The 27,742-nt window shown below is 40.0% G+C and overlaps 2 protein-coding genes across 3 annotated transcripts; one reads left to right on the top strand and one right to left on the bottom strand.

The window, feature by feature from the left end:
- On the top strand, positions 1-12,639 carry LOC120724525 (peroxisomal membrane protein PEX16-like). The gene is made up of 11 exons (XM_040016755.1): positions 1-222; positions 437-472; positions 1,012-1,088; positions 2,319-2,452; positions 3,167-3,267; positions 3,648-3,728; positions 4,703-4,852; positions 5,660-5,732; positions 7,173-7,292; positions 7,776-7,840; positions 10,959-12,639. The coding sequence occupies exons 1-11, from the start codon at positions 90-92 to the stop codon at positions 11,015-11,017; spliced, it is 1,029 nt and encodes a 342-aa protein (XP_039872689.1). The 5' UTR covers positions 1-89; the 3' UTR covers positions 11,018-12,639.
- On the bottom strand, positions 12,577-27,742 carry arfgap2 (ADP-ribosylation factor GTPase activating protein 2). Of its 2 annotated transcripts, XM_040016753.1 has the most exons (17): positions 27,613-27,742; positions 24,903-25,021; positions 24,681-24,753; positions 24,376-24,507; positions 22,120-22,200; positions 20,865-20,970; positions 20,227-20,283; positions 19,102-19,146; positions 17,592-17,644; positions 17,271-17,407; positions 16,777-16,908; positions 16,042-16,170; positions 15,785-15,937; positions 15,564-15,690; positions 15,332-15,419; positions 13,937-14,061; positions 12,577-13,843 (listed from the first exon to the last, which is right to left on the bottom strand). In XM_040016753.1, exons 1-17 carry the CDS (start codon positions 27,682-27,684, stop codon positions 13,823-13,825), a joined length of 1,650 nt encoding a protein of 549 aa, XP_039872687.1. In that variant the 5' UTR covers positions 27,685-27,742; the 3' UTR covers positions 12,577-13,822. The 2 variants fall into 2 exon arrangements, with proteins under 2 accessions (XP_039872687.1, XP_039872688.1); XM_040016754.1 differs by lacking the exon at positions 19,102-19,146 and having other exon boundaries at positions 27,613-27,741.

Below are 27,742 nucleotides of genomic sequence, written 5' to 3'. Positions count from 1 at the left end.
ATAGGAGTAAGAAGTCACATAAGTAGATTAGCTGGTCTGTTGTGAGCACAGCGGTTAAATGCAGAGTGTGTCTTTCAGAGAAAGCTGAAATGTCTCACGTTAAGGAGTATCTGGACAAAGTGACGCGTATTTATGAGCGCTACACCGAGTATGTGAGGAGAAACCCAGCTGCCACCGCGCAGCTGGAGAGTACCGTGCGCACTCTCTCTTACCTGCTCGCAGGTCAGTCGCAGAAGCAGGTTTATTAACAGTGTGTTGGGATTACGGTTCTCTGTTTAGAAGTAATGCAAAAGCTCAACTGGACTTATGATTGTTTTTTGGGAGGTGAACTCTCCAGATCTCTTGTTAGTTTCACTTTAGCTCGGCAACACTAGCTACAAGTGCTCGTGCAGTGCAAAATGAATGACGGCATGTTTTCTTTGTTTGTTTTTTGCAGGGAGATTTACAGATTCCCATGAAATATCTGAACTAGGTAAGTAGATGTTAAGGACCAACACAGACTAGTTAGTTCTTTCTTGCATCAACGCCTTATATATTAGTAGGAGTTTGCCATGTGAATGAAGAAATATGAATGAATACATAAATTGTGAAAAGCCAGAAGGCTCAGAGATCTCAGGAGAGGCATCATGTTCTCTTACATCCCAGATTATGTCCTGTTTTACATTGATTGGAGAATGGTGACCCTCTCCCAGCCTGTGCGCCAAAACATTATACGAAACTAAATGAACATCTATTTATTTTTAGCATTATACAACTTTTTGAAATATTTTTTTCCTCAGTTACATAATGGACATAAATGGTTTGCAGATTAATTATATTACAGGATACTTACTTGAGAATAATAATGGACTATAATTTGATGTTAACATTGAGCGGTGAGGAAACTTTACAGGTTATATTATCACTATGCATTCTGTTCAGTTTTCTAAGCATTATGTGTCCACAAATGAACATACTGTATATAGGTGTGTACTATTCAAATATTTTCATCGTCATCTTTTACCTTTGTAGTGTACTCTGCCTCCAATCTCCTGGTGCTATTCAATGACCACATTCTGCGCAAAGGGCTGAGATGTACCTTCCCTGTGGTGAGCTCTGCTTTCATTCAAACAAAAATCAGTTCTCACAGTACAGTAGAAAAGAAAAGCATTTACTCTCTTTGCAGAAGAGTGCAGTGAAATTGAAATGGCTGTCCTTTGTGGTGCAGCAATAAAAACTAGAAATTCTAAAGAGATGCTTAAAAAAACTTATGGTCTTAGTCTATTGTTACCATGATCAGTTTTTATAGTTTTAGTGACCCTATAGGATTTACCAGAGCACAATAGGACAAATACACTGTACTGCTAAAGTATTCACTTACCCATCAGGCCATTGAATTCTGTGGTTTAAAGCTCGCTGCCACTGGACACTAGAGCGGTGGCAGTCTGATGAACTGTGCCGAGTGTAAAGTTTGGTGGAGGGGGGATTATGGTGTGCGGGTGTTTTTAAGCACTCAGCGCCTTAGTTTCATTAAAAGGAACTCTTAATGCTTCAGCATACCGAGACATTTTGGACATTTTCATGCTCCCAGCTTTGTGGGAACAGTTTGGGGATGGCCCCTTCCTGTTTTAACATGACTGCGCACCGGTGCACAAAGCAAGGTCCATAAAGACATGGATGAGTGAGTTTGGTGTGGAAGAACTTGACTGGCCTGCACAGAGTCCTGACCTCACCTTTGGGATAAATTAGAGCGGAGACTGTGAGCCAGGCCTTCTCATCTAAATATGTGTCTGAATATCCAGCTGTAGCTGCTTAAGGCTGATTCCAAAGGCTCCATAATGCCCGGCATCAAATGATCAGTAAACCAGATTGGTACAAAGTAGTTTTTGGTCTTTATACTTTTGTACTCCCTTCATAAACACTATAGTCGGGTGATTAAATTGTGCTAAAGCTCATCCAAGAAGCTTGGCTTGTGATGAGTAGCAGTGTGCCTGCCTGTTCCTTCTGTACGGCTTTCAGAATGCAGCTTGGTAACCATTGCTAGTGTGAGCCGAGGACGTAGCACTCCACCCTGTTTTCCAAATATGTTAACTTCTGGTTTTTAAAACTAACATTGCGGCAACCAAAACACTAACACTGAGGCTCAAATAGATGGGCTGAGAAACCAATGGCTAACATCAGCATGGCTGCATCCATCTTTTACTGTACGGTTTCCTTCAGTAAAGAAACTATACAAAGACTTCAGAAACTGTGCACAGGATGTTGTTCTGGGAAGAAGTGAGGGTTTCATCCTTTTTCATCTAATAAGTCGTCCATCCTTTGTGTTGTGGTGTTTCTAGTCCATCTCTCAACAGAGGCTCCTGACGTGGCTGTCTGTGCTGGAGTATGTGGAGGTCTTCCTGGAGATGGGGGCCTGTAAGCTGTGGGGTGAAGTTGGACGATGGCTTGTCATTGGACTTATTCAGATTTTTAAGTATGGCTTGGAAACTTGACTTTAATTTGAAATTATAAAAACACTGATACTGACTTTGCACAGGCTACATTTTAAGTTATTTTTTTGGAAAATGGAAAAGTAAAAGTTACTGTACATGTTCAAAAGGAGCCGCAAAAGAGGACAATAGCTTTCCTTCTGTGCCTATTGCTTTAATGCATAGGCACAAAATATAGTCTGTGTTAGACAAATGGTGTTCCATCTTTGTGGTTGTTTCTACATGACAGTGTAGCTGTCAAAGGACTCCACAAAGACTGGTTTTAAATTTGGCATCATGAATTTAAAAGAACTCCAAAGAACCTTAGCATTCATTGCGTGTCCACATACTTTTGGCCTTGTAGTGAGTAGCTGGGAGTGACTCGGTGGAAGACTACGCTTTTCAAAGTGCTCTTTGAAGTTTTCTCTAGATTTATTTGTGATTTTTGTTTCCAGATGTTGAAGGTTATAATTGTTATTTTTTTAAATCCTTAAGTTGTGAATAGTTTTTAAATGCTTTTTATGTGACTTCTGAGGAGCTTGGAAAGAAAAGCGACTGGACTTCTTAAAGTGAAGACATTTCAAGAAGCTTCTCAGATGAGCGGTGAAAAATCGTCAAGAAACTTTAATGAGTCCAGTCGCTTTTCTTTCCGAGCTCCTTAGACCACCGTGACCTGGATGACTGAGAACTTACAGACATTTTATGTGACTCCTTCACAGGGCAGTTTTTCGGATTGTGCTTCTTCTGTGGTACAAATCTGGCATCCAGACTTCACCTCCCATAATCCCCCTTGACAGAGGTGGAGACTTTGCTGGTGAAGGTCAGTTGTCTTTTATAAAATGGCCTGCACCTTCAATGACTGTGAGACGTTTTGTTTTGAATTGAAGAATGTAAAATCAGATGTGAATTCATAATGGCTCCAGAATCCTGTCACATTTGACTGTTAGCATTTCTATTGTGAGCTGCAGGGAGCATTTTAGCCCAGTTGCTGAAACTAACTGAGTAACTTGGGCTAAATAAGTAAATAAAGGCAAGAGCCTGATAAAGTAAACACGTGCTAGCAGCGCTTCTTGTATGCTAAAGCTCAGAGACTCCCTCAAAAGTAATGAATCCTTCCTTAAAGCACACAAACGAATGACATTTCTCACTTCCCGCTCTGTGATTTGTGCGTGAAGGCTAAATTAACGCTTTTCTCTATAGATGAAAGTAACACAGAGCAGCAGGAAGACACCTGCTTTGTGGGCCAGAGGTCAGGACGAGTCATTAGGCCGCTTGGCAGTGGTAAGTTTGGCTTAAACTCTTTAAAACATTTTAACCTCTTAAGATTCAAGCTGCCTGACAATTAAGCCTAAAACCAAATCCTGTGGTACTCAGCTGGTGTGGTATTTGAAAAGATCCAGTTTCTGTCTGAACAAAGGCCGGCTTCTGAGAAATCTCTTAATGCCAACTAGCACCAGGTTGTCCTTAAGCTTCTTTGTTAGCTCATATCACCTCCTCACTTGATTTAAGAGCGGGGTTCTTAAATTGCACTATGCTTTATCCATTCCATGTTGTTCCCCTCTATCTGTCCCAGATGTTGATGTTTATTTCATTTTGAATTTTCCTTCAACATCTTCACCGTGCATATAAACGACTGTGATTCAGCTTCTTCTGTTGTCTGGCCAGTTTTCTGCTATATATCAATGTGATGTATGGGGTGGTGAAGTTGTGTAGGCAGACTTTAAATTCTTATAAATTCAGACAGAACTTGGGTTATTGTATTTAGCTCCACAAGTCTCCTCGAGAATATGTCCTCAAGATCTGATTGAATTGCTGACTTTCAGCTCTAATTTAAGGGGTTTACAAAACTGGCTGATTGCATTACCTGTTCATAGATAGTCAGCTGTTTTAGCAGTAAACACTTATACAATGCTATGTGAAGTATTCCTGAACTTTTTTGTGGTAAACTGTAAAAAGAAAAAAAGAAACAAAAACAGTTTTTTCTTCTTTTGTTTGCTGCTTGTTTTCAAAAATGTTGATTTGAATTTGTAACTGAAACAAAAAAGTGACCAAATGTCTTCATGTTAAAACCTTTAATGAACTTCATTCTGTCCTGTAGATTAAAGTAATAGACATTGTTCATTTATTTTTTTACTTTGCTGTTAGACAGGAAAATCTGCAAATGTTGTAGAGCGAGTGTCAGCAGGCGGAATAAAGATGCACCTCTAACTCTGTGCTTTTTGTGCGTGACCTGTCCCGTGTTGGTGATGTGGCAGCTCCCTCGCTGCAGACCCGGCTCTGGGGAGCACCGAGCCACAAAAAGCAAAGGAGCAGCTTAAAGGAAACACTCAACAGCCAACCAACACCTCTGGGGCTCCAAGAGACAATTGCTGAGTCTGTGTACATCGGACGACCCCTGGCGCACCGTATCCTTACCTTCCTCTCTCTGTGTTGCCATACCTGTTTAAACAAAAGTTCTGTTATTCCTGATATTTCTTAAAACGCGCTCAATCATCCAGGTAAGGAAATCCCAGAAGCTTGATTCTGTTCAGCTGGACTTTGTGCTTTCAGTGGGATCTTTGCTGTTCTTACGTTGAGGCAGGTGAACAGTTAACGAGGTGGGGATGACGTTTACAGCCAAAGCGTGTACCTCAGGACAAACACACCACTGGTGACACTCGAACAAGAAAGTTCAGTGTGAAGTTTACAGTTGGAGTAAGAGCAGATATTTTAACTGCACTGCATTAATAATATTTTAGAGAAGATTAAAAACAAACATATTTTGTAGCATCCTCTGTGTGGACCAGTGTTATTTATTTAAAATCACAAATGCCATCTTTCCCTCTTAGCCTTTGAACATTTCTGTTTTTTAACAGTGGAAAACGTTTTTATACATCCTTCATGTCCATTCATATTTGTCATGTCAGTAATAAACAGTTCAAAACATTTTTAAAATGACACTTTGCTGTGAAACCACCACAGCTTTGACAGAAATACACTGTGGATCAGAAAGCTGCAATATCACCGTCACCTCTAGATGGCAGACTGCGAGCCAGAGTGTGCGTCTTATAAGCAGTGAGAATCAGTCTGAAGCAGTTAAGTACTTAGTCCTGGAACAGGTCAAGGTTTTCAGACTTTCTGGCCTCATATAAAGTTCCATTTACAGATGGCTGCACTTTGCTCTTGTGGGAAGTTATTATAATTTTCCTTAAATCAGTTCTTCCCAACTGCAGTACTCTGCCTTGGACTCTTTGGAAAACAGTCTTGGAAGCCATGGCTTATCTCTGGAGTCCTTGAACTATCCAGGTAAGCGAGTTCCTCTTTTGCAGTCCTCCAGCTGGCTACTTCATTATCAAATAAGAACTTATTAATTATTATCTTGGAAGGAAAATGTGTGCGTGTGGAGGATGGCGTTGAGACAGGACAATAACCAAACAAACAATCTGCGTAGTACCCAAATACACATACATCCACCTTTTATATTGTGTCACATACAAGCAGAGATGGGCAGTAACGCGTTACTGTAATCAGATTACTTTTTCAAGTAACGAGTAAAGTAAGGGATTACTATTGCAAAAACAGTAATTAGATTACCGTTACTTTCCCGTAGGAACGCTGCGTTACTGCGTTACTAAAACCGTGATTTTATTGCGAGAATGTCTCATGACAGTGACGTAAGCGAGTGCGCCGTTCGTGACAACAGCTGTGTGCAGATCAACAGTGGATCATATATCGAGTGCGGGAGAGAGTATGAGCGTGCAGCGTTTAAAGCGTGGAAGTACTGACCTTACTTTGAGCTTGATTCCATACAAAGTGACAAAAACATTAGTGTCCGCTGTGCGTGGGAAGAAAACTTCCGAGCAAGCACCGAGTGCGCAACGACGTGATGGGAAACTCGCGGATTCTTCCACTGACCGCTGCGGCACACCTGCACCAGGGTAACCCTCCGCCTGCCCCACTCCTACTTTACAGGTGAAAATAGAGCAACAGGACCGCTGAGTCTTTGACTTTATTTATTTTCTGCTGTGTTTTACTTGCATCTATTTGAAAGACTGAGTGTAAACACAAAAAATATTTTATTTTATGTGCTGGAATGTGCAGAAAATAGGTTTAAATGTTAAACTAATTTATTCAAGTCAGAGAATGTTGCATATAATTTAATTTTTACTTGATGCATAAAGTTAAAAGGTTAAAACTAATAAAACAAGTTTTAAAAAGAGACTTTTCCATTTGATTACATTTTGTATGATGGATTATGCAGAAAAAGTAGAATTGGGCTGAAAGATCTATCGCTTTATCACCTCTTCAGGTTGTAAATCGTGTTTTTAAAAAGCAACTAAGTAACTAAGTAATTAATTACTTTTGAAAATAAGTAATCAGTAAAGTAATGGGATTACTTTTGGGGGAAGTAATCAGTAATTAGTTACTGATTACTTTTTTCAAGTAACATGACCAACACTGCATACAAGTCACAGCAGGACTGGTCTTAATTAGAATAAATAATTTCATCCATCAGTTTTAATTTGTAATAAATGAGCATTTTACTTGTTTTATAACAAAATCTACATCACAGTGTGAAGAACAAAGTCTGGATGTCACAGTAACTGTTGCAGGAGGGACAATCATCCAGACAAGTAAACAATGAGTTACAAACATGAAGCAGCAGCTCAGGATGTGTGCTGTGAGGCATCGAAGTGTTAGAGGAGATCGTGAAGTCGTTTCAGCTGCTTGTCCTGTTTCTTCCAGCTTCGCTGCGCTCAGCGACATCAAATTTCAAAATCAATGGGAGAGGGCCGAGATGAGGAGGAGAGCCTTTCTGTTGTTCTACTACCTTCTGCGTTCCCCCTTCTATGACAAGTACTCTGAGTAAGTATCTGTGGTTAAGTGGTGTTTTCAGCGGTTTTATATCGTCTTCTGAAAAGTGTTAAAATTAGGATGACATAAATAATTGTACAATCTGTAGATCTGTCCCCTTGTAGCTGGTTGATGGGTGGGGCCTGATGGGTCCTGCCGGCCTGGTTTAGTGGGGCTTTGGGCTGGGTGAGCTGCAGTTGGGTGACCTAGTTCATTACAAGGCCCGGATGTATAGGGGCCTCTCCCTCCCCCTGCACTAAGGATGTATCAGACAAATACAGGTGACAGATGTCCTAAACTGGAGCTGGTGGTACATACTAGACGAGGTTTGCTTCGTGTTTCATCTACAGGAGCAGGAAGCCTGTCAGTACCTTCCTGAAGCCACCCACCTCCCCAAATAAAAGGAGTGGCTGGTGGTGACTTTTGCACAGTATTGTAATTCTTGTTCCTTCACTGGTCTTTTAACGGTGTTACTTTTTACTCCTTCATGTGCAGGGAAAAGATTCTGTTCCTGCTCAGACTTTTGGCTGATCATGTTCCAGGAGTCGGGCTTGTGGCACGTAAGTAGAACCGTGTGCTCATTCTTCATGCATGATGTTGCCTTACGTTGCTGTAACGGTCGAGAATTTAGACGTCTTAAATAGGGCTGGGTATCGTCACTGATTTCTAGAATCGATTCTATTCTGATTCACAAGGTCCTGAATCGATTCGATCCACGATTCGATTCGATTCGATTCGATTCAATTTGATTTGAATTTTGCCTCAGACAGTCAGAAATATTATAATTCAGATCAGTACATTTACATATTTTTGTATCTATAAAAAGGAAGCTGACACTTTCCAGACTTTATCAAAGGTGTGAGCATCACAGCAGAGGCCTTTGTGTCAAAGTAGCTGAAGATAAAACACAGAAAGACATGAAGGTGATTTTCCTGCCTGAATTTTATAAAAATATTCTGCAGTAGATCAAAAACGAAAGAAAACCATTAATCAACATATGAACATTACCTCTGAAGTTAACAGCGGTTTTATTAGAAACACGGCTAAGCGTTCTGCGTTGTATAATTTTAAAAAGTTTAAATTTGTTCAGAAGCCTGTTGAACAGCAGAAATTAGGTTATTAATTAAGTAAATTAAGTAAAAGGAAAAAAAACAGCGGCCGACAGCCTGTAAACTACGGTAGACTTGTGCGTAACAAGCAAGCGAATAATGCAGAAAACAGATTTTTAGACGGGAAACTGTTCTTGAAGAGAGAGAGAGAGAGAGAGAGAGAGAGAGAGAGCTGTGCAGGAAGTGTGATTTTTATCGTGGTGGAAGCAAAACAGCAAAAGTCAGAGTGAATTCATGACGATGTTTACGTGAAGCGAAGTTTGGATCTTCTTTTGCTGCTGGTTCAAACACAAAGCGCGGACCCGCCGAAACATCAGAATCAGTGCGCCGCCGGCTTTCAGCCCCGACCGTGTCCGTGCCATCAGGTGAGAAAGGCGACATCTCACTGATTCTGATCCGTCGGCGGGTCGAGCTGTGTGTTTACGTCTTTGAGCAGAATCCGTGTTCCTGCTCTCATTTACTGTTTTAAATGTTTGGTGGTTGTTGAAATTTTGTGAGGTTTCACCTGAGATTCTAGAATTTTGGGCAAAATACATTTATATTAAAAAATCGATTCAGGATTTTCATGAATCGATATCACGTTATCCAAGCCAGAATCTATTTTAATCGATGAATCGATTATTAAAACCCACCCCTAGTCTTAAAGCTGTTTGTAGAACAACTGAAATTGTGACTTTAAAAAATAGCAGCTTTTGAAAATTGAATGCATTTCAGAGTTCTACTTCGTAATGTGTACTGTAAACATTTGTGCGTGTGAGAGAGAAATGAGACTGTCACCTGAAATTGCCTAAAATAATCAGGTGAAATGATTTCTTTAATTTGAAACTGACGAAATGAGTTTAGATGAGTTTAGAGGGTTCGTACGGGTGCTTGAAATCCTTGAAAATGCTTAGATTTTATTAACTTGGTGTCTTTGGCAACAGCTTAGGGGGAAATAATAGCAATATGACAGACTGATCCATATGGGCAGTTCCTCGGCTTTCATTCAAAGTCTGTTTATCGTGAGCACCGACACATTAAACAACTTAAACATTATGAATGGCTTCAAGCTCACACTGAGGCCTGTGGGGCTCTATCAGCCACGGAGACGACAGACACATGTATATGTGTTTTTTGTATATGAATATTTCATATTTCAAGGCTGCCTGTTTATTTAAGGGAGATGAACAATACATTATAATTTGACATAATTATATGACAGGTGATGGACTGAATAAATAGATTTTAGGTCGATGTTTGTGCGTTCTTAAAGTCTTATATGTTGAATTGAACTGAGTGTGTCATCTGTTCAAAGCCTCCCCGTCAGTGCTGTTCTCCATGCCTGTCTTACTGTACATGGTGTTATTAGCACAAACACTTTAAAGCTGATCATTTAGGACTGTAACAATAATCCAGACAGCAATGTAGTCAAACATCTCACAGTTAGTTTTGAATGAATGAACATCACATTTGCACATATTAATTTTTAAGTGAAATGTGTGTTTTAAGTTTATATGAAGTGTGCTGGAAAAGCTTGAAAATGGACCTTGAAAGTGCTTAAACAGTGCTTGAATTTGACCCTGAAAAAGGTGTATGAACCTTGAGTTAACATGTGGGAGAATCCATTTCATTTGAAAGTCACGTGAATGTGCATCGACACTAAAAATCCAGTAACATCCACTGAAACTGCATTATCATATCTATCTTATTCTCTCGGCTTCTCCATTTAGAGGTTGCCACAGATGATCCATCTGACTTTATCTCTAATACCATCTTCTCTCAAAAACCACTGTAATCACATTATCATATATGTTTTCTTCTTTCAGCTGCTTTCTTTAGAGGTTGTCCTCAGTTTTGTTTCTAATACTGTAAAGTTTTATGAGATGTTACTTTTCACAGGTAGGCCAATCACAGGTGATGCCTGCGATACATTATTACAGTGTTATACATATGATATGATAATTCACTTTTATTTGTTATTATTTTTTCTAAAACGTACAGTCACATTACTTATCACAGGCAGAGTTTATTATTAAGAAAGAGTCCAGAGGAGCGCAGTCCCTCACGCTCCCAGGCCTGTTTTTAAATGTATTTTTTTAATTATATTGCTGCAACTCGTCCTGTCAAACCTGCAGCTCAAAGTCTTCTCTTCACAGTTGAGACTGAGACTTTCTTACTACGACCTCTGTTAAGCTGCGATGAAGCCGTTGTGCTGTGAGCCGCCGATCACACAGAAACGTGTCCTCTGATCCAGTCGTGTCTTTGGGTCTGCACTTCCTGTCAGTTTGTTTCTGAGTGCAGGAGGAGGAAACTGGACTCACTGACACCTTGACTTTCTTTGCAGTTTCTCTGTCGGACAGACCTACAGACCTAAGAGTTATGATGGTCTGTCTCTCTTCCATTGTTAATTGCCCTTTTCTCTCCATTTTTGTAGCAACACACTCCTTCCTGCATATATACATGTACACATATATGGATACACGGAGAGAGATCTTTTTTTCTTGTTTTTTTGGCACTGTTGTTCCACCATATGATACATGATTTCATGAACTATTAGTGCTGGGTTTGATTGTGTTGTCTCTGTGTTCAGGTCCTCTGATGGGTTATCTCCCCACCTGGCAGAAGATCTACTTCTACAACTGGGGCTAAAACCTGCACTCGGATCTTTGATGTTTGCTAATCAGCTGGAGAAACTGCACAAAGGACCCATCAGTTGCCAGGATGGAACAGAGACACAGACTCTTGCAATAATTCCTCAGAAATCAGATAAAATGATTGGAAATGACTGGCCTGCAGTGAGGGACAAAAATGAAATCATTACAGTTATAATTAAAATCCCAGCGCTCAGCAAGTTTTTTGGTGCACAAAATATGTCCTAAATCTTTGCAGTGTAGACACACTGAGCCTGATTTATAGCAGAATCTCTTTGTGAACTCCGCCCATCATTGCACTGCTTTATCTGTCAATAACAGATGATGTATTTCAGCAGCTCGCTGCAGAGAGGAAGGTGGAGCCATGTAAATACAGCTAGCCTACACGTTATACAGGTTAAAGCAAACCATGTCTTCATAATACATGAACTCAACACAATTGCTCTCATTTGCTGACAGTCTGCATGCACAAATATAATTTGTTATTATTGTTCTTGCTTTTTGGTAATTTATAGATTTCCAAATGCTCAAAATTACAGTTGAATAACCGACTGACAGGTTAGTCTGAGGTTAGCTGCATTTTTTCCTGTTTCTTGTGGTCTTTTTCTTTTTTTCTAATCAACATTAAAATCCCAAATCTGAATTATTCCAGCTTTTTTTTTTTTTACCTTTTAGATTTAAAAACAAACACTGAAGCAACACTTTGAAATAAAACCACAGATGATAAATTCAGCAGGTTTTTCTTTTTGTGGAAAGCAAAAAAAAGTCAACCCTGTTGTAATTAGGTGAAATGTGGGTGATTAATTACATGGATAGATATCAGTTGAACAGTGATGAAATTTGATTATTTATAACATTTGAATCAAACTGTGTGATTAATAGTAACAGTCAGCTAACAAACACTTACGTACGCTAAGGATGAGCTGAAGCAACAGTAGTTTAAAAACAATTATAAGGCTTAGAGCTTGTAATACAACAGCATAAACCTTGCATTGAACAACAGGCGTCTGTTCTGGTCATTCTTCAGATTTTCCACAAACAGAATGGATTCATATCCACAGTACAGTAATCATGTTCCCACCAAACAACCTCCAGGGCTGGAAGATGGGAGCTAAATCACTTGTACCAGAACCAGTTCACTTTAATTCAGGTTTATTTATATAGGACCAACTCACCTGAGAGTGTTTGATACTGAAGCACCTACAATGTTAGACAGTTCAATCACACAGCTCCCTATGAGAAAGTGTTTGAGGAAGGAAGTACTCAGTTTTAACTGGAAGACACCAACAGCAGAACCAGGCTGTCCAGTCCAAACTGCATGTTTACAGCCTGCAGCACAGTTTGAGTTGCCGGACTGAAATAGGCTGACTTCAATTTCTTTGCATTAAAATCTGTGGGGCGTCCCCACTTTTTTTTCCACTTTTGGATCATTTTCATTTCAAGTCTGCTTTTATATAAAAATGTGTGAATGTTGAACAGAGTAAAATCTAGCACGGCAGCAACCACAGGTTTAGCTTTGGGTGTTTGTGAGAAAGTTGACGTCAGTGAAAACAAAGCAGGTTTTTGATCTTTATTAACTGTTTCTTTTTGTAACCTACAAATAAATAGTTTTGAATGTTTCATCCTATCGCCCCACGTTTTTACCATGGGAAGGGCGCACACACGGGGTGATCAAAATTACACTTTGATGCATGAGAGAGGAAAAAAATAATAATAATAACTACTTTTGAATTTTATCCAATTTCCAAAACTTGTTGAACGTAAAGTCTGCCCTGAACACACGAGACAAGATGGGATACGAACAAGCGCGGTGAATCTTCACAGTTCAAGTTCACTGTATTTAACTGCATTGTACATGGCAGTGAAATTTAGAGAGAATTCCTCGCCTCGAGTTAAATACTCGAGGATCATTTTTCTATTTAAAACTGAATATGTGAACTTAAAAGATACAAGCTTTCCAAAAATCAAAGCAGACTCCAGGTTCAACAAGCAAAAACAAGTGAAACACAGCTGAAGGTGGCAGAGTGGAGATGCATAGTCAATACAGTATTATAGTTTTGAGCTGGGACAGCATATTCTGTCTGCAGTGCTTATTGGAGTTGGATTTAACCCTCCCTAATTCCCAGTATTGCACGCTGGAAGTTTGTTATAGGGAATGATGGATTTACTGCTGCACAATCTGTTTCAAACACAGCATGTAACCATAGCAACTTGCACATCAAAAATGTGATGCTTCCATGTTTCACGCAGACAGAAACGCATAATTCCAAACTCAAAGAGTTGAAAATCAGTCAGTGCTTTACGAAGAAAACAAACTGTGGACAAGTGCCACTGTAAGTGAGCAGCACTGTTTGCGATTGTTGTTCAAATGACACTAAAATATATACTGCCTCTTTTTTAAATCTCACAATAAAACAAAAACTAGCATGACATATTTGATTATATGAATGGAAATAAACAACTTCTGCAAAGGAATAAAATAAAGCAGAATGAACTCTGGCATCATTTTGAAAATCTAAGACCAAAGTATTCCAAACAGTAAATTACAACAAAACTCTGGTTTAGAAAAGAATACAACCTGTGACGCTCGGCTTTGCTCATGAAAACTTAAAGAGTCTGCTAATGAGAATGAGAGAAGAAAACACTGTCTCAAACTGTCAATAATGGAGGACGGACGTGACGGACATTTCTTTTCCCATGCAATACTTTCTGCTGTCCATGTCTCGTCCCATCTTCTCCATCCAAATGCACGTGTCAGTCAAGAGGCTGTCTGGCTCCACACAGGTCCACCGGTCGATGCTGCTCAGTAGGAGCCGTAGCGGTCCTGAGGAGGGAATAAACACAAAAACAAGGAGAAGTATGAGCAAACTTAAGGATTCAAGTGAAATAAAGCAGCTGTCTCGTGGACCAGTCTCACCTGGATCGTGTTCATGACACCATTGGCGAGGACAGCCATCTTTCCCGCAACGGTCTTGACTCCCTGTTTGAACTGAGCGATGTCCGAGCCAGAGGGAAGCACGCTGTCAAAGCCTGAGGCTCTTCCTGAGAGGAGCAGAGAAGTCTAATCAGACGGGACTTTTTCACACATCCAAATCAGTCAGGCTGGTTTCACACGGCAGTGATTCTGCTGAAAACACCGTAGGCCACTTCACCTCTACATGCAGCAATCCGTGGCTCAAGTTAGAAATCCCACTCGTTATTCACTAACTTTTTGGAGGTCATCATATATCATTTTTTCCACTCAGCCTGAGGCAGCATCACAGTAACTTGAAAATGAGGTGAGCCAAGACTTTTGAATTCACACCACAGGTGCATCCACCGAAAATCAGTGACCTTGACGTCAGAGGTCAAGCTTTCTGAAGAACGAATTTGTACCAAATGTGCATCTACGAGGAGGCTGAGGGGATAGAATGAAGGTTTAACATCTTCAGTGAGAATCAGCTGTCTATTTGGGACTAAAGCAGAATAGCACAGCTTTCATCCACACTGACATTGTCTGCATTTGTACTCGTGCGCTCATGTGCGAAGCCTCTTCTTTAAGCATAAAGGATAATATCTCATACCAAGGTATCAGCCTTGATCTAATCAACATTACTGCCAAACACACGTATCGCATTTGCCAATGAGGTAGTTGTACCTTCCCCAAAGGTGTAGGATACAGACCCTTTCTGCAGATTTAACGCAATAATCCAGTGTCAGTGGGGTTTGAGACTGTCGAGTCCATATGCGATATTTTGATTTGATTTCTCCCATATAGTGGCTCCCTGTTAAATCCAGATTAAAATCTGAATCCCATAAATAATAAATAAATAATTACATTTATTTCATAGTACCATATCACCCTATTAGAGCACTTCGCTCTCGCTCTGCAGGCCTACTTGTTGTTCCTAGAGTATTTAAAAGTAGAATGGGAGGCAGAGCCTTCAGTTTTCAGGCCCCTCTTCTGTGGAACCAGCTTCCAGTTTGGATTCAGGAGACAGACACTATCTCTACTTTCAAGATCAGGCTTCAAACTTTCCTTTTTGCTAAAGCATATAGTTAGGGCTGGACCAGGTGACCCTGAATCCTCCCTTAGTTATGCTGCAGTAGGTGCAGGCTGCTGAGGGATTCCCATGAACCACTAAGTGTTTCTTTGCTTTCTATGTGAGTACACACCACTCTGCATTGAATCATATTAGTTATTTCCCCTATTTTCACGTAGGGTAATATATAGTTTTGTAAACACAAGTTAGAAGAGGAAGCTCAAAAGTGCAGATGAGCGCTGAGGAGTAAATGAACTTTGACATTATAAGAACTGCTGGTTAACGTTTACCTTTGTGGTCACTGCCATCTCCGAACAGGTCAGCTGAGCTGATGGAAGTGCTTCCAGACATGCTCTCCAGCCTCGTCTTTGCATCATACTGAGAGAAAGATGAAACAAAGGTCAACCATGAGGTAAGAACAGAACATAGTAAACAGATGACAGGTGACATGTTAATTACAAGCCTACAGAGGCCCTAGATTTGAACTGTTTTATAGTGAAATGAAGACGAGAAGGTTCTCACCTCAGCACTACTCTCCCGACCAAAGAACATGTCTGAGGAGATGGCCTTTGCATTGGCAAACTTCTGCCTGGCCTCACTTGACTCGGAAACTGAAGCTGAGACGTCGGCTTTTCTTCTGCTGGGGAGTCTGAGTTTAAGCATTGAGAACGTGCGTCAGAGCTGAGAGCTTTAGACAGAAGCTAAAGGACATGTATGCATTTGGCAAGTGAATATGTGTGTACCGCTCTCCAGTTGGTTGGATACTAGAGATGGTGACCTCCTCCTTGGGGTCATCTTTCTCCAGTGCCCAGGAGGTGGTGAAAGAGGCAGTTCCTCCTTCAGTATCCCACCGGGATCCAAAACTGTCTCCCACTGTAAATGGGTTGTCTTTGTATCTAAGATGCAAAACACAGTGGGTTATTAAGGGAGTGCACTCAGTTCTCTCTATGTTCTGTGGTAGATAATGAATCCATGATACATAAGTGGGTTCTGTGCGTACTTTGGAGGTCCAGAGGTGAAACCAGGCTCATCAAACATTTCCAGCTTGGAGCGAGAAGAGGACTTTGCTCCCACGGGCGTTTCCTGCTCGATGACCTGCATCTCTGACATCACTGAATGTGACACGGCACTGCAACAGGAAATAAATGCTCACATTTACAGACCTAACAAACAATTGGCATTCCTCTATTCTGCGTTAGCTTCCTGTGTTATGAGCAAAAACTATTATCAAGGTTCAAATTCAATTCAAGCACTTTTTAAGCACTTTCAAGGTCCATTTTCAAGCTTTTCCAGCACATTACCAAACAAAAGGCTGCCTTATATGCATATACTGTATAATCTTAAACACACATTTCACTTAAAAATTAAGATGTGCAAATATGAACTAATCAACTTGTTAGAGATATTCATCTCCTGCTGAAAAAAAAGCCCCAAAAAAAAAGAAAACTGCACCAAACATCACAAAAGAATCCACATTAAGGCCAAATTAAGTCTCAGGGCACATAGTTGTTTCAAATAACGTTCAGATTTTTCACATAACAAGCAGCGAGGATTTTGTCCCTCATCATTTCCTCTGGAAGCACTTTATAAGGTGGTCTTTCACATGAACATTTTCAAGTGGTAATCCTTCGCTCTTATCTCCTGCTATAAGCTACACTATATTGCATTTTTCTTGCATCCTGTATGTCGAGAATCTTCAGCTAAATTCTGAAACTGAAATGAAAAATGTGTTTACCTCCTGTTGCCGAAACCCATGCCCAGTCTCTCTGCCTGCTCTTTTTTCTTGCCTTGCAGATTCTGGAGCTTCTTTTCCTCCATCTTTCTGTCAATTTCCAGCTCTTTGTAGGCCAAACGCATCGAGGCAACACTGCAGCCGTCAGAACAGAATTTTAAACATTAGATTTTTTTTTTATTGGGAAAAACGTACCAAAGATCCATCTTAAACATTCATTCATTTGACTTAATTTTTATTACATGCTTTTCTTATTTTGCCTTTTACTGTGGTGGATGTTCATAAAACAAGGCCAAAGTTTTAAATAACGAGTATGCAGCGTGCTGTGAACACTGATTCTGTTTGTTCTTCCATTTACTGCTGGCTGTGTGTGACTCAAGCAAAGCTACTTTATTAACGTAAAACATAGAGGTGTGTGGCTGGAAAGAATAAAACGGCTTAGCATTAAAAAAAATAGATGAATGAAAATAAGAGAGTATTTTTTCTCTTATTCTTACATGGATTCCTCGGCTTGTTTCTGAGCCTCCACGGCCTGCTCCTCTCTCAGCTTCTCAGCCACTTGTGCCTGCTTCTCCACCTCTGAGAAACTCTTATTGCTCACCTTCTGGGCACCGAGACCTTTCTTTGCACCGAGCTGCATCAGTAGGAAAACGTGGTTAAAGTGCGTCCTCAGCTTTAAGCTGATAACTCACAGAAGAGGGAATGTGAAGGAAAATTCATGATACTAACTTTTTCATGTTATATAATAAATAATCCTGAGCTTTTTTCAGCAGCTTCATGTGGTAGAGAAACAATGAAATATTTGTGGTTTGACTCACCCCTTTTTTAGCTGCCATGGGCTTCTTTTTCCCAATGATAGAAGGTTTCAGATCTGTAACACATGGGACAATGTCTTTTTGAAACACATTTACAACATCATTTTATCTCTCGAGATATTTTCACTCATGACTTCCGAACAATGTTGGAATAATCAGGGCAGGACACTGTCCGAGTTCCCCTGGAAAAATTCCTTTGTTTAGTTTTAGAACGGCGTTTCCCACACAAACATTACTCAGGAGGAACATCCAGTTATATTTTGAGTTCATTTGTAATTTTATCCTTCTGCGTCTTAGACATTAACAACAATAATTTACTCAGTGGACAATCCCCTCAGCTGTTTCAAAGTCCAGCTAGCTCTGATCCTTCCCACTGGAGACAGTCGCTCTCGTACTCCTCTACAGGTCGGATGCAAACTGCCACTGACTAGAACTCACAGCAGGTCACAGAGAACTGGTGCCAGTACTCTGAGCTCACCAATGCTTCAAACTGAATGGAGACTACAATCACCAGCTGCAGTCCAACATGGTGCAGCTGGAGCTGTGAGCTTCTCTCACCCCAACCGGTGGCAGCAGATGGCCCCGCCCCTCCCTGAGTCTGGTTCTGCTGGAGGTTTCTTCCTGTTAAAAGGGAGTTTTTCCTTCCCACTGTTGCCAAAGTGCTTGCTCATAGGGGGTCATATGATTGTTGGGTTTTTTTCTTTGCATGTATTATTGTAGGGTCTACCTTACAATACAAAGCGCCTTGAGGCGACTGTTGTTGTGATTCATAGCTGTATAAATAAAACAAATTGAAACTGACTTCTCACATTTAGCTCCATCAGACAATCTGCAGAGTTCAGGGCTCAGTATGCACGAAAACAGCTTCATCTGGCGCCAAAGCAAAGGTTAAAAAAGCTCATTAGCTCTGGAAAACCAACCTACATTTGGTGAAAGATGCTTCTGCAGTGAAACAGCATTCACAAGGTTTTTAATTGCTAAATCACAAATTTAAGAAATCAGTGCAGCAAAAGCGTTCTGCTCAGTTAAAGGCACCGCACCACAGCACTTAGACCTCAGGTTCACAAAACCAGCTTTTTTGCATTCCAGCAAGAACATCGTGTTCAGTAATGCCAATGTTAGTCAGCCACTTTGCCCTCAGCAGAGTTACACATCCTGGTAACAATTTCAGAGTGACAGGGAGCAACTATCATTACAGACATTTAGGAAACTCTTTACTTTTCAGTCACATTACGGTGGTGACACAGACAATCTCAACAGCTTGGCAAAGTACGTAGTCGTTTTGCACAGTGTAGTAACTTTGAATTAAGTTTCACTCAATCACAATAAAGAGCTTTATGCTTGTCAAAGAGTATCTTGTTGAACAGCTGTACAAATAAGACCAGTGAGCTGATACTGTTTACATGACAGAGTAGGAGAAACAGGAGGTGACTGAGGAGATGTCAATAAAAGCAACAAAACCATGCGTCTGAGCTAGAAAGCAGCTGGTGCAAACTACACCCACACGTATCACCTTGAGGTGTCCATCCTTCACGTGATGACAAACGCATGGAGTCCTCTAAAGAGCAGGACAAACCAGTCAGCACAGTCATAATGCTCATGTTCCAGATTACATTACACTGCCCGTGGTGGATATGCACACTCGATAGAAGCATAACAGAAGTGATAAGTCAAATCAGGAGAAAAATTAATTCATTAAAATTCAGGAACTCTTAATATGCAGTTCAACAAAAACAAGATTCCCATAAGAGCCACATACTGTTTCTGACATACGCTACTTAATATAAATACTAGTTTGTACTCGCAAATAATTCAATTATGAGATCATGATTCTTGGTAACAAGAATATTAATTAATATATTAGATAAAATGTTTCATGTTCTCAATGATTTTAAAGACTTCACAACATCATTTTACTAGAACAGGAGGCTCAGCTTTCACGTGGAACCTGCTCCATGTTTGGAGGCCCACAGCCTCTCTGCTTAGAAAACTTGCTTTCTGATAAAGCTCATAGTAAGTGTTGCCCCTGGTGACCCTCAACCTTCCCCACATTATGCAGCTGTAGGCTCAGGCGGTTTTGTACCTTACATAAGGCACATTAATGATGGTTTTGTTGTCCAAAGAAATAAAACTGAGTTGAACTGAAGTGGAGAATGACCCACTATGTAAATGTGGATGTACTTCTATTGCACGATTCTACTTTGAGGAACACTGATTCATCCATTCAGATCTACTGATACTGTGCTTTATTAAAGGTGAACTACCACACACACACACTCATACTCTGACAGATGCATCAGGAGGTATTTAAAGTTGAATATCTCGCCCAGGGACACTTGTGCATGTCGACTAGAAGAACCTGGGATTCCTCCCACTGTAGCTCCCAACCAGCCTCACAGTACGACAGAAATATTCTAATCATTATGAATGAATGTGAATAATACGACTCGAAAGTGGGACAGTCTTCACAGGAACACACAGACGAAAGGATGTATGGATACAAAAGTATAAACACAGTCGAAGCAGAGTAAGGGAAGTATCTATACACAGAAACATAAATGGCAACACAAAGAAAAACTACAGATAACAGCTGTGCAGTTACAGAAGGACAGAGGCTCTGTGAAGCTAATGCACTCACCAATGGCAGCTTTGGGTGATGTGCTCAAACCATCAATGCTGGGTCCTTCCTCTGGCTCTAAAAAGATAAAAGCAAAACAAGGTTGAAGCAACAAAAGAATTTTTCAGACATACTTACTGCATTTTTCTTAGTATTTATTTGCTGCATTCAAAACAGGATCAATGTGAAAATAAACAGTCATGTGAAAAAGGACGTTTACCCACTTTCCATTTTAAGGCTTTAATATCAGGACATCAATAAAAAGTATACTGTGTATAATGTGGTGTTGTTCATGTGAGGTTGTGTTGACTTCATTTTATAACTTTTTATTTATTTTATTAACAAAAACTAAGCCAAAATGCAGAAGCACTTTGATTCCCACTGGTTTCAAAGGCATCAGCGGTTCCAGGTAAGATGACTAATCACTATGGGCACGTTCCAACCAAACTAACCAGGACGTGTCTTTTAATGAAGTAATAGCTCTTTGAAATAAACAAAGTAAAGACCTGTAACGACTCGTTCATCCCATCACCTTTTCACACATTAGATTTAGTCACAGCTATTAGAGCTGCAAGTCTGCGTGTCTGCACGGTAGCAAGCACACCAAACACAATGAACCTGGCAATGCAACGCTGACAACTAAGATTCATTTTACTTACGGGTGTCATCCTGGCCTTTAGCAGCTGTGTTCGTCAGCTGCTGGGTGAGAGTGGCTCCGTTCTGCTCTGGCTCAGAGGATGGTGCAACGTTCCAGTCATTAATAGGCTGAAAAATAAATGTCATTAAATTTAAAGAATGGATGCAACTTAAGCCTGTAACTTTAAATCTACACGTCTTTCACTCAGGAGATTTAAACTATACACAAATCATTTGTGGTTCACTGTTTAATCAGAAACACTTAAAATCTGACCAACAACAACAACATATATTTTATAAGCTGACTGTAATGATGAACTGTAATAATCCCACGTGGCAGTTATAAACCAGTCTTGAGAAGACTAGTCTTATTAACTAGTCTTGAAACTAGTGAAACTCAACACTTTAGTTACTCAAATGCTTTTGTTTGAACTTTAACAATGAGTTTGACACACACACACACACACACACACACACACACACACACACACACACACACACACACACACACACACACACACGAGCTTTTTCTCCAAATGAGGCACAAAAGCTTATAATAATTTTAATCATTATAATAATAATTTCAATAACTAAATTTCAAAAACAATTCTGTCACAGATACAAAGCTTGGTGACTCTTAAGTTTCGTACGTTTGACATACGCTGAACACGACACGTGAAACAAACGCAAACGGAGAATAAGTCTCTAAACTAGCGGGGCTTGTGGAAACACAGACCCAACAGTGGAATTTATAGTAAGTATTATTTCAGCAGGAGACGGGGTGCATACAGACACAGCAAGTTTCTCTTCTGTAACAAATAACTAAACACTAACTAAACGTCTAGACTAACTAGAAAAGTCTCGGAAAGCAGCTGCAGATGGAAGTTCTTTCTCTGATCTGCAGTTTTCCACCTGATGCACGTTCAGACTTTAAATAAGCACCAGAGCAGAAAAAGAACTGCCTCAGAACTGCAGGCCAGTGGAGCTGCAGCACTCTGCTGCAGAAGCAGATAACAAGCAACACCACAACAGTGACATGGCCAGTGAGCCAGAGAGTAGTGAAACACTGAAAGATGGAAAGGGCCAAGGTTAGCTGGTTAGAAATGACTTAACTACAACTAAGAGAGGAATGGAGGCCACTGTTCTGTGCACTGTAAAAGAAATGCTAAAATGAGTTGCTAATTAAACCTGGAATGTCTGCGTGAGGAACACTATAATACTGTAGACGTGATTAAACAACATGCTGTGACATTTAAAGCACCAGAAACAAAAACAAACCTGGGTGTGTTCATCAAAAAAGTCTGTTTCTTTCTTGTCAGAAGCTGCAGGCGTGCCTCCTGCAGACGAGTCAATCCAAAGCTGCAACAGCAAAAAGGAAAACTTGTGTTGTAAATTCAAAAGCTTTTCATATTTTTTGAAGTAGAGTAGATCCTGAATTAATGATGGTTTTGGATGGTCATTGGTTTGATCCATGGCTACTTGAGTCTGCATGTCAGAGTACTTGGGAAACCCACTGAATCAAATGTTAGACAAGTTAATGATCTGGTGAATGAAGCTTGTAGTACTTTCAGTGCTCGGTTACAGTAAGAGTCCATTTACCATGTACTTTGAACTAGAACTGCCACATGGCTCAAACACTAATAATCCTTTTATCACTCTTATCACTGAGCCTCAATGTACCAACAACTTATTTAACTAGAGCAGAGATGGGCAAAAGAAATTTTAATTCAGAAAACTTTATTTATACTTATTTATATATATATATACAGGGAGTGCAGAATTATTAGGCAAATGAGTATTTTGTCCACATCATCCTCTTCATGCATGTTGTCTTACTCCACGCTGTATAGGCTCGAAAGCCCACTACCAATTAAGCATATTAGGTGATGTGCATCTCTGTAATGAGAAGGGGTGTGGTCTAATGACATCAACACCCTATATCAGATGTGCATAATTATTAGGCAACGTCCTTTCCTTTGGCAAAATGGGTCAAAAGAAGGACTTGACAGGCTCAGAAAAGTCAAAAATAGTGAGATATCTTGCAGAGGGATGCAGCAGTCTCAAAATTGCAAAGCTTCTGAAGCGTGATCATCGAACAATCAAGCGTTTCATTCAAAATAGTCAACAGGGTCGCAAGAAGCGTGTGGAAAAACCAAGGCGCAAAATAACTGCCCATGAACTGAGAAAAGTCAAGCGTGCAGCTGCCAAGATGCCACTTGCCACCAGTTTGGCCATATTTCAGAGCTGCAACATCACTGGAGTGCCCAAAAGCACAAGGTGTGCAATACTCAGAGACATGGCCAAGGTAAGAAAGGCTGAAAGACGACCACCACTGAACAAGACGCACAAGCTGAAACGTCAAGACTGGGCCAAGAAATATCTCAAGACTGGTTTTTCTAAGGTTTTATGGACTGATGAAATGAGAGCGAGTCTTGATGGGCCAGATGGATGGGCCCGTGGCTGGATTGGTAAAGGGCAGAGAGCTCCAGTCCCACTCAGACGCCAGCAAGGTGGAGGTGGAGTACTGGTTTGGGCTGGTATCATCAAAGATGAGCTTGTGGGGCCTTTTCGGGTTTTTGGATGGAGTCAAGCTCAACTCCCAGTCCTACTGCCAGTTCCTGGAAGACACCTTCTTCAAGCAGTGGTACAGGAAGAAGTCTGCATCCTTCAAGAAAAACATGATTTTCATGCAGGACAATGCTCCATCACACGTGTCCAAGTACTCCACAGCGTGGCTGGCAAGAAAGGGTATAAAAGAAGAAAAACTAATGACATGGCCTCCTTGTTCACCTGATCTGAACCCCATTGAGAACCTGTGGTCCATCATCAAATGTGAGATTTACAAGGAGGGAAAACAGTACACCTCTCTGAACAGTGTCTGGGAGGCTGTGGTTGCTGCTGCACGCAATGTTGATGGTGAACAGATCAAAACACTGACAGGATCCATGGATGGCAGGCTTTTGAGTGTCCTTGCAAAGAAAGGTGGCTATATTGGTCGCTGATTTGTTTTTGTTTTGTTCTTGAATGTCAGAAATGTATATTTGTGAATGTGGAGATGTTATATTGGTTTCACTGGTAAAAATAAATCATTGAAATGGGTATATATTTGTTTTTTGTTAAGTTGCCTAATAATTCTGCACAGTAATAGTCACCTGCACACACAGATATCCCCCTAAAATAGCTAAAACTAAAAACAAACTAAAAACTACTTCCAAAAACATTCAGCTTTGATATCAATGAGTTTTTTGGGTTCATTGAGAACATGGTTGTTGTTCAATAATAACATTATTCCTCAAAAATACAACTTGCCTAATAATTCTGCACTCCCTGTATATATATTTCTTCTTTTTTCTTTTTTAAACTACACGTTTCTCTTTTAACAAATTGGCCCTTTGCCATCTATATATATGTAGTTTAAAATGAAATCAGGCATTTAAAAGTAAATGGGGTAGGAGCACGCAAGCCTACGCAGAAATAATAACATCTGCAGTGAAGTAAACATTTCCTAAATGTTTTCCCTTCATTGATACTCACGTCTGTGCCATATTTAGACAATGCAGCATTTGCTAGCTGTCGAATCTTCTCTCTGTACATCTGGGCAGCACGACTGTTATACTTGGCATTGGTGTCGTTTGTGGAGCAGCCATGCTGGCGGAAGAATGCCGTCTTCAGATTTAAAAAACAGAAATGACATTTCAGAAGAAATAGAAACCACAGACGTGTCGTACCAGAAAGCCACACTTCACAAAACATGGCTCATTTAGGTAAAAGACAACAATCGTTTTGTTTTTTTATTTGAGAAAAACCTCATTACACTTGGTACTCAGGTTCAGACTTACCGCATTGGCGTTACCTCCAACCTGCATACACCTAAGTTGAAACCAGTTCCAGTTGGAGTCTAACTCAGTGGATCTGCGGAGGAAAGGGGGACAATGTGGAAAGTCAACATGGATAGATTTACTAACAGTCTTTCCCAGAACAAAACCCTCCTTCTGTGTTAAAATATCATAAACGGACACATTTTTAGATCAGCTACAAAGCTGAGGTACAATGAAGTTTACCTGATGAAACTGAGATGCACTCCCAGTGAGCGGTGGATGCCAGAGCAGTCGATGCACAAGAAGACACCATATGGAATACTTGCCCAACTGGGGTTTTTGGCAGCACAGTCAAAACATACCTATGCAGACAGAACATCGGCATTTTAATGAAACATTTCTGCCTCGACCAACCCAAGTGGTCACAGTCCATTACATTTTCCTGCTGCTAATCGTGCAATATGAGCAAGAGAAGCAACATCATCACCAGATAATAATGTTGCCAATCAGTTATATTTAAACAGCTCGTTTCAACATTCCTGAAGACTTTCTCATTGAATTTACTGTCACAGAAAAGCAGCAATGACATAGTTTAACATGGAGCTGCTGAGTGTTTACACACCGTGAAGAGCCAAGAGGTGGAGCATTTTTCAGACTGAAAGTGAAATAATGTTAAATATTGTATTAATTTCTATTAATCGATTATTAATATTAATTAATGTCTCTACACCATCATATTGTCTGTTTTCAGCAGCACAAAACTTTGCCTCCTATTAATGTCAGAATAGCTTCCAACAACACAGAATAAAGGTAACATTTTCATGCCATAGTTTAGATCGCGCATGTCTAATTTTATTTATTATTTTGTTGTTTATAATGTTGCATGCACTTCCTTAGAGATGTAACTATAAATTGCATTGATCAGCCCAAAATGCCTGTGATTGGCCTGTTCAGTATAGTCAAGTCCAGCAGTGCATTTCCAATTTTTCAAATTGACTATAAAAGAATGGATCAACTCCAAAAGAGCTGAAAATCACCAAACCTGCAGACCTCTTTTAGGGTTGGGAAATGGAACCTAGAATTTCTAATAATGACTTCTTTAAATGTTGATGGCATTTAATCACAATATTACTGAACTAAAGGGGTTCTCCACCCAAAAAACACAACAACTCCTGTGTTCATTATGTCCCTGCATGTCATTCTTTCTTGTCTATAGCTTAAAAGGTTTTGAATGAATTCTAATAAAATTTTGTAGGTGTGTACACTCTGGCATTATTATCACTTTGAGCTTCAGATCGATTTATTGACTTTCAAGGAGATGTCAGAGTTCTAAAATGACATGATATTCTTGCTGGTAATGTGAAGTAACATGTATTCAGAAAGAATTACATAAAAACTATTACTACATTACTACTGCAGTAAGGGCATTACTGCAAAACTCCTGTGGTGACTAAAATCTTAACTAAAATTAAAAAAGCAAAAAATAAATAACTTCAAAACTCGACTTTGTGCTTTGCATTGAAAAAACATACAATATATACAGTTGTTAAAATGAGAGAGAACTTCAGGTTGGCTTCGTTTTCCAGCTACGTCCAGCTTTTATAATGGGATAAAATGCTGATGCTTCGACTTTCCAACACCACGTTTCATAATACTTCTGTGAAGTGCGTTTCAAAACATCCACGTCACGCACATGGCTGACTGAGGTGTGTTTCACCCATTTCGACAGAGCTTTTGTGTTGCTTCTAGGCAGGCAACGTGCCAGGAAGCACAATTTCTACAAAGCACAGTAATTAATGAATGAATGTTTTTGACATTACTGCTTCCATTTCTACTACTACTATAAGCACATGTATACAAGAAAACGATACCCGATCTCTCATTACTATCTTTGCTGTGGATTGTAAAGACCGATATAGATGATCAATTTACTTAGAAAATTGTACTGCACAGTATAATTGAAGAAATGATATTCAAATGATTACTGTCATATATAGAGAGTCGCAGTGTACTGTTCATTCATTAAATGATGTCAATAAAAACCACATGCTTTCAATGAAAAAATAAAAACGCAGACATTTACAGCTCTGACTGTAATCTATTATACATTTTTTTCTGCCTTTAAAGAAAACGTTATTATCAAGTGACTTCATCTTCACTCTAACCTGTTACACACTTGCTGCACATACTGTTACATACCTGTTCATACTGCACTGCTAATATGAAAACTAACAGAGTAGTTAAAAGAAATCAAACGAAATCTCATAAACAGCAGGACAAAGGCTTGCAGGGTCATATAGCCCAAACGCCTGACTCGAAGTAAACAAAACATCATTCCTGTGTAAAAATAAATAAATAAAAATAATATTGCTTATGTATTTCCGTCACTTACTTTGAACGCTTAATGACTTTACAGTACCATCGTCTTTTATAATCTAATTTTAAACTATACTGTCACTCTGTAAACCGTTAGCTAGAACACCTACCGAACAAATGACTGTAAAACCGAAGTTCTGACTGACAAACGTTATGGAGCGCCGACACATCAGACTCTGCTAGCACTAACAGATACTTATCAATGAAATGAGTCAAATTTCACGGCTTTCAAAGCAAACCTAACGACCACTACTACATGAGTCCCCAATATCGGACATATCGAAAGTTTAGTCTATTTAGTTCAACGATTCTCCCATAATTTTCCCGACGTGGCACAGCGGAACAAGTTAGCTTCCTTAGCTTACACATACGTGGCCTTTATGTTTGACTACTTTACCGGTAGGCTAGTAGTCGTTAGCTTTTGCTAGCTGTCTTACCGTGTAGCCGGGCCTTGCTAGGTGCTAGAACACGACTAGCTTCCCAGGTAATTTCTCCTGTCCAAAGCTAATCATGGACTGCCAGTATAAAAAAGCCTCACAAAGTAATACACAAGCAATGATGGTGAGTATTCGGTTACCTTGTTGGTAGGAACAGATCTTAATCTTTTGAAAATGGTAAGGATTTCGGTCTTATTTGGTTCCGTAGCCATCTTGACACTGACGATTTCTATAAGCTGACGTCACTACGGCAACTAGTGTGGCCCAAAA

This window comes from Simochromis diagramma, unplaced genomic scaffold (assembly GCF_900408965.1).
Source record: "Simochromis diagramma unplaced genomic scaffold, fSimDia1.1 OVJJ01000692.1, whole genome shotgun sequence".
Taxonomy (NCBI): domain Eukaryota; kingdom Metazoa; phylum Chordata; class Actinopteri; order Cichliformes; family Cichlidae; genus Simochromis; species Simochromis diagramma.
The sequence above is the reverse complement of the archived record's forward strand: the minus strand, read 5'-3'. Positions and strand labels throughout refer to the sequence as shown.

Excerpts from the sequence above, each read along its gene's own strand:
- LOC120724525 (XM_040016755.1), top strand. The coding sequence starts at position 90 with ATGTCTCACGTTAAGGAGTATCTGGACAAAGTGACGCGTATTTATGAG. Across the intron at positions 3,729-4,702 it reads CATTAGGCCGCTTGGCAGTG|CTCCCTCGCTGCAGACCCGG; the intron begins GTAAGTTTGGCT and ends GTGATGTGGCAG. Across the intron at positions 5,733-7,172 it reads GGAGTCCTTGAACTATCCAG|CTTCGCTGCGCTCAGCGACA; the intron begins GTAAGCGAGTTC and ends TGTTTCTTCCAG.
- arfgap2 (XM_040016753.1), bottom strand. The coding sequence starts at position 27,684 with ATGGCTACGGAACCAAATAAGACCGAAATCCTTACCATTTTCAAAAGA. Across the intron at positions 16,909-17,270 it reads AAACAAGCCGAGGAATCCAT|TGTTGCCTCGATGCGTTTGG; the intron begins GTAAGAATAAGA and ends TGACGGCTGCAG. Across the intron at positions 15,938-16,041 it reads TTCACCTCTGGACCTCCAAA|ATACAAAGACAACCCATTTA; the intron begins GTACGCACAGAA and ends TTTGCATCTTAG.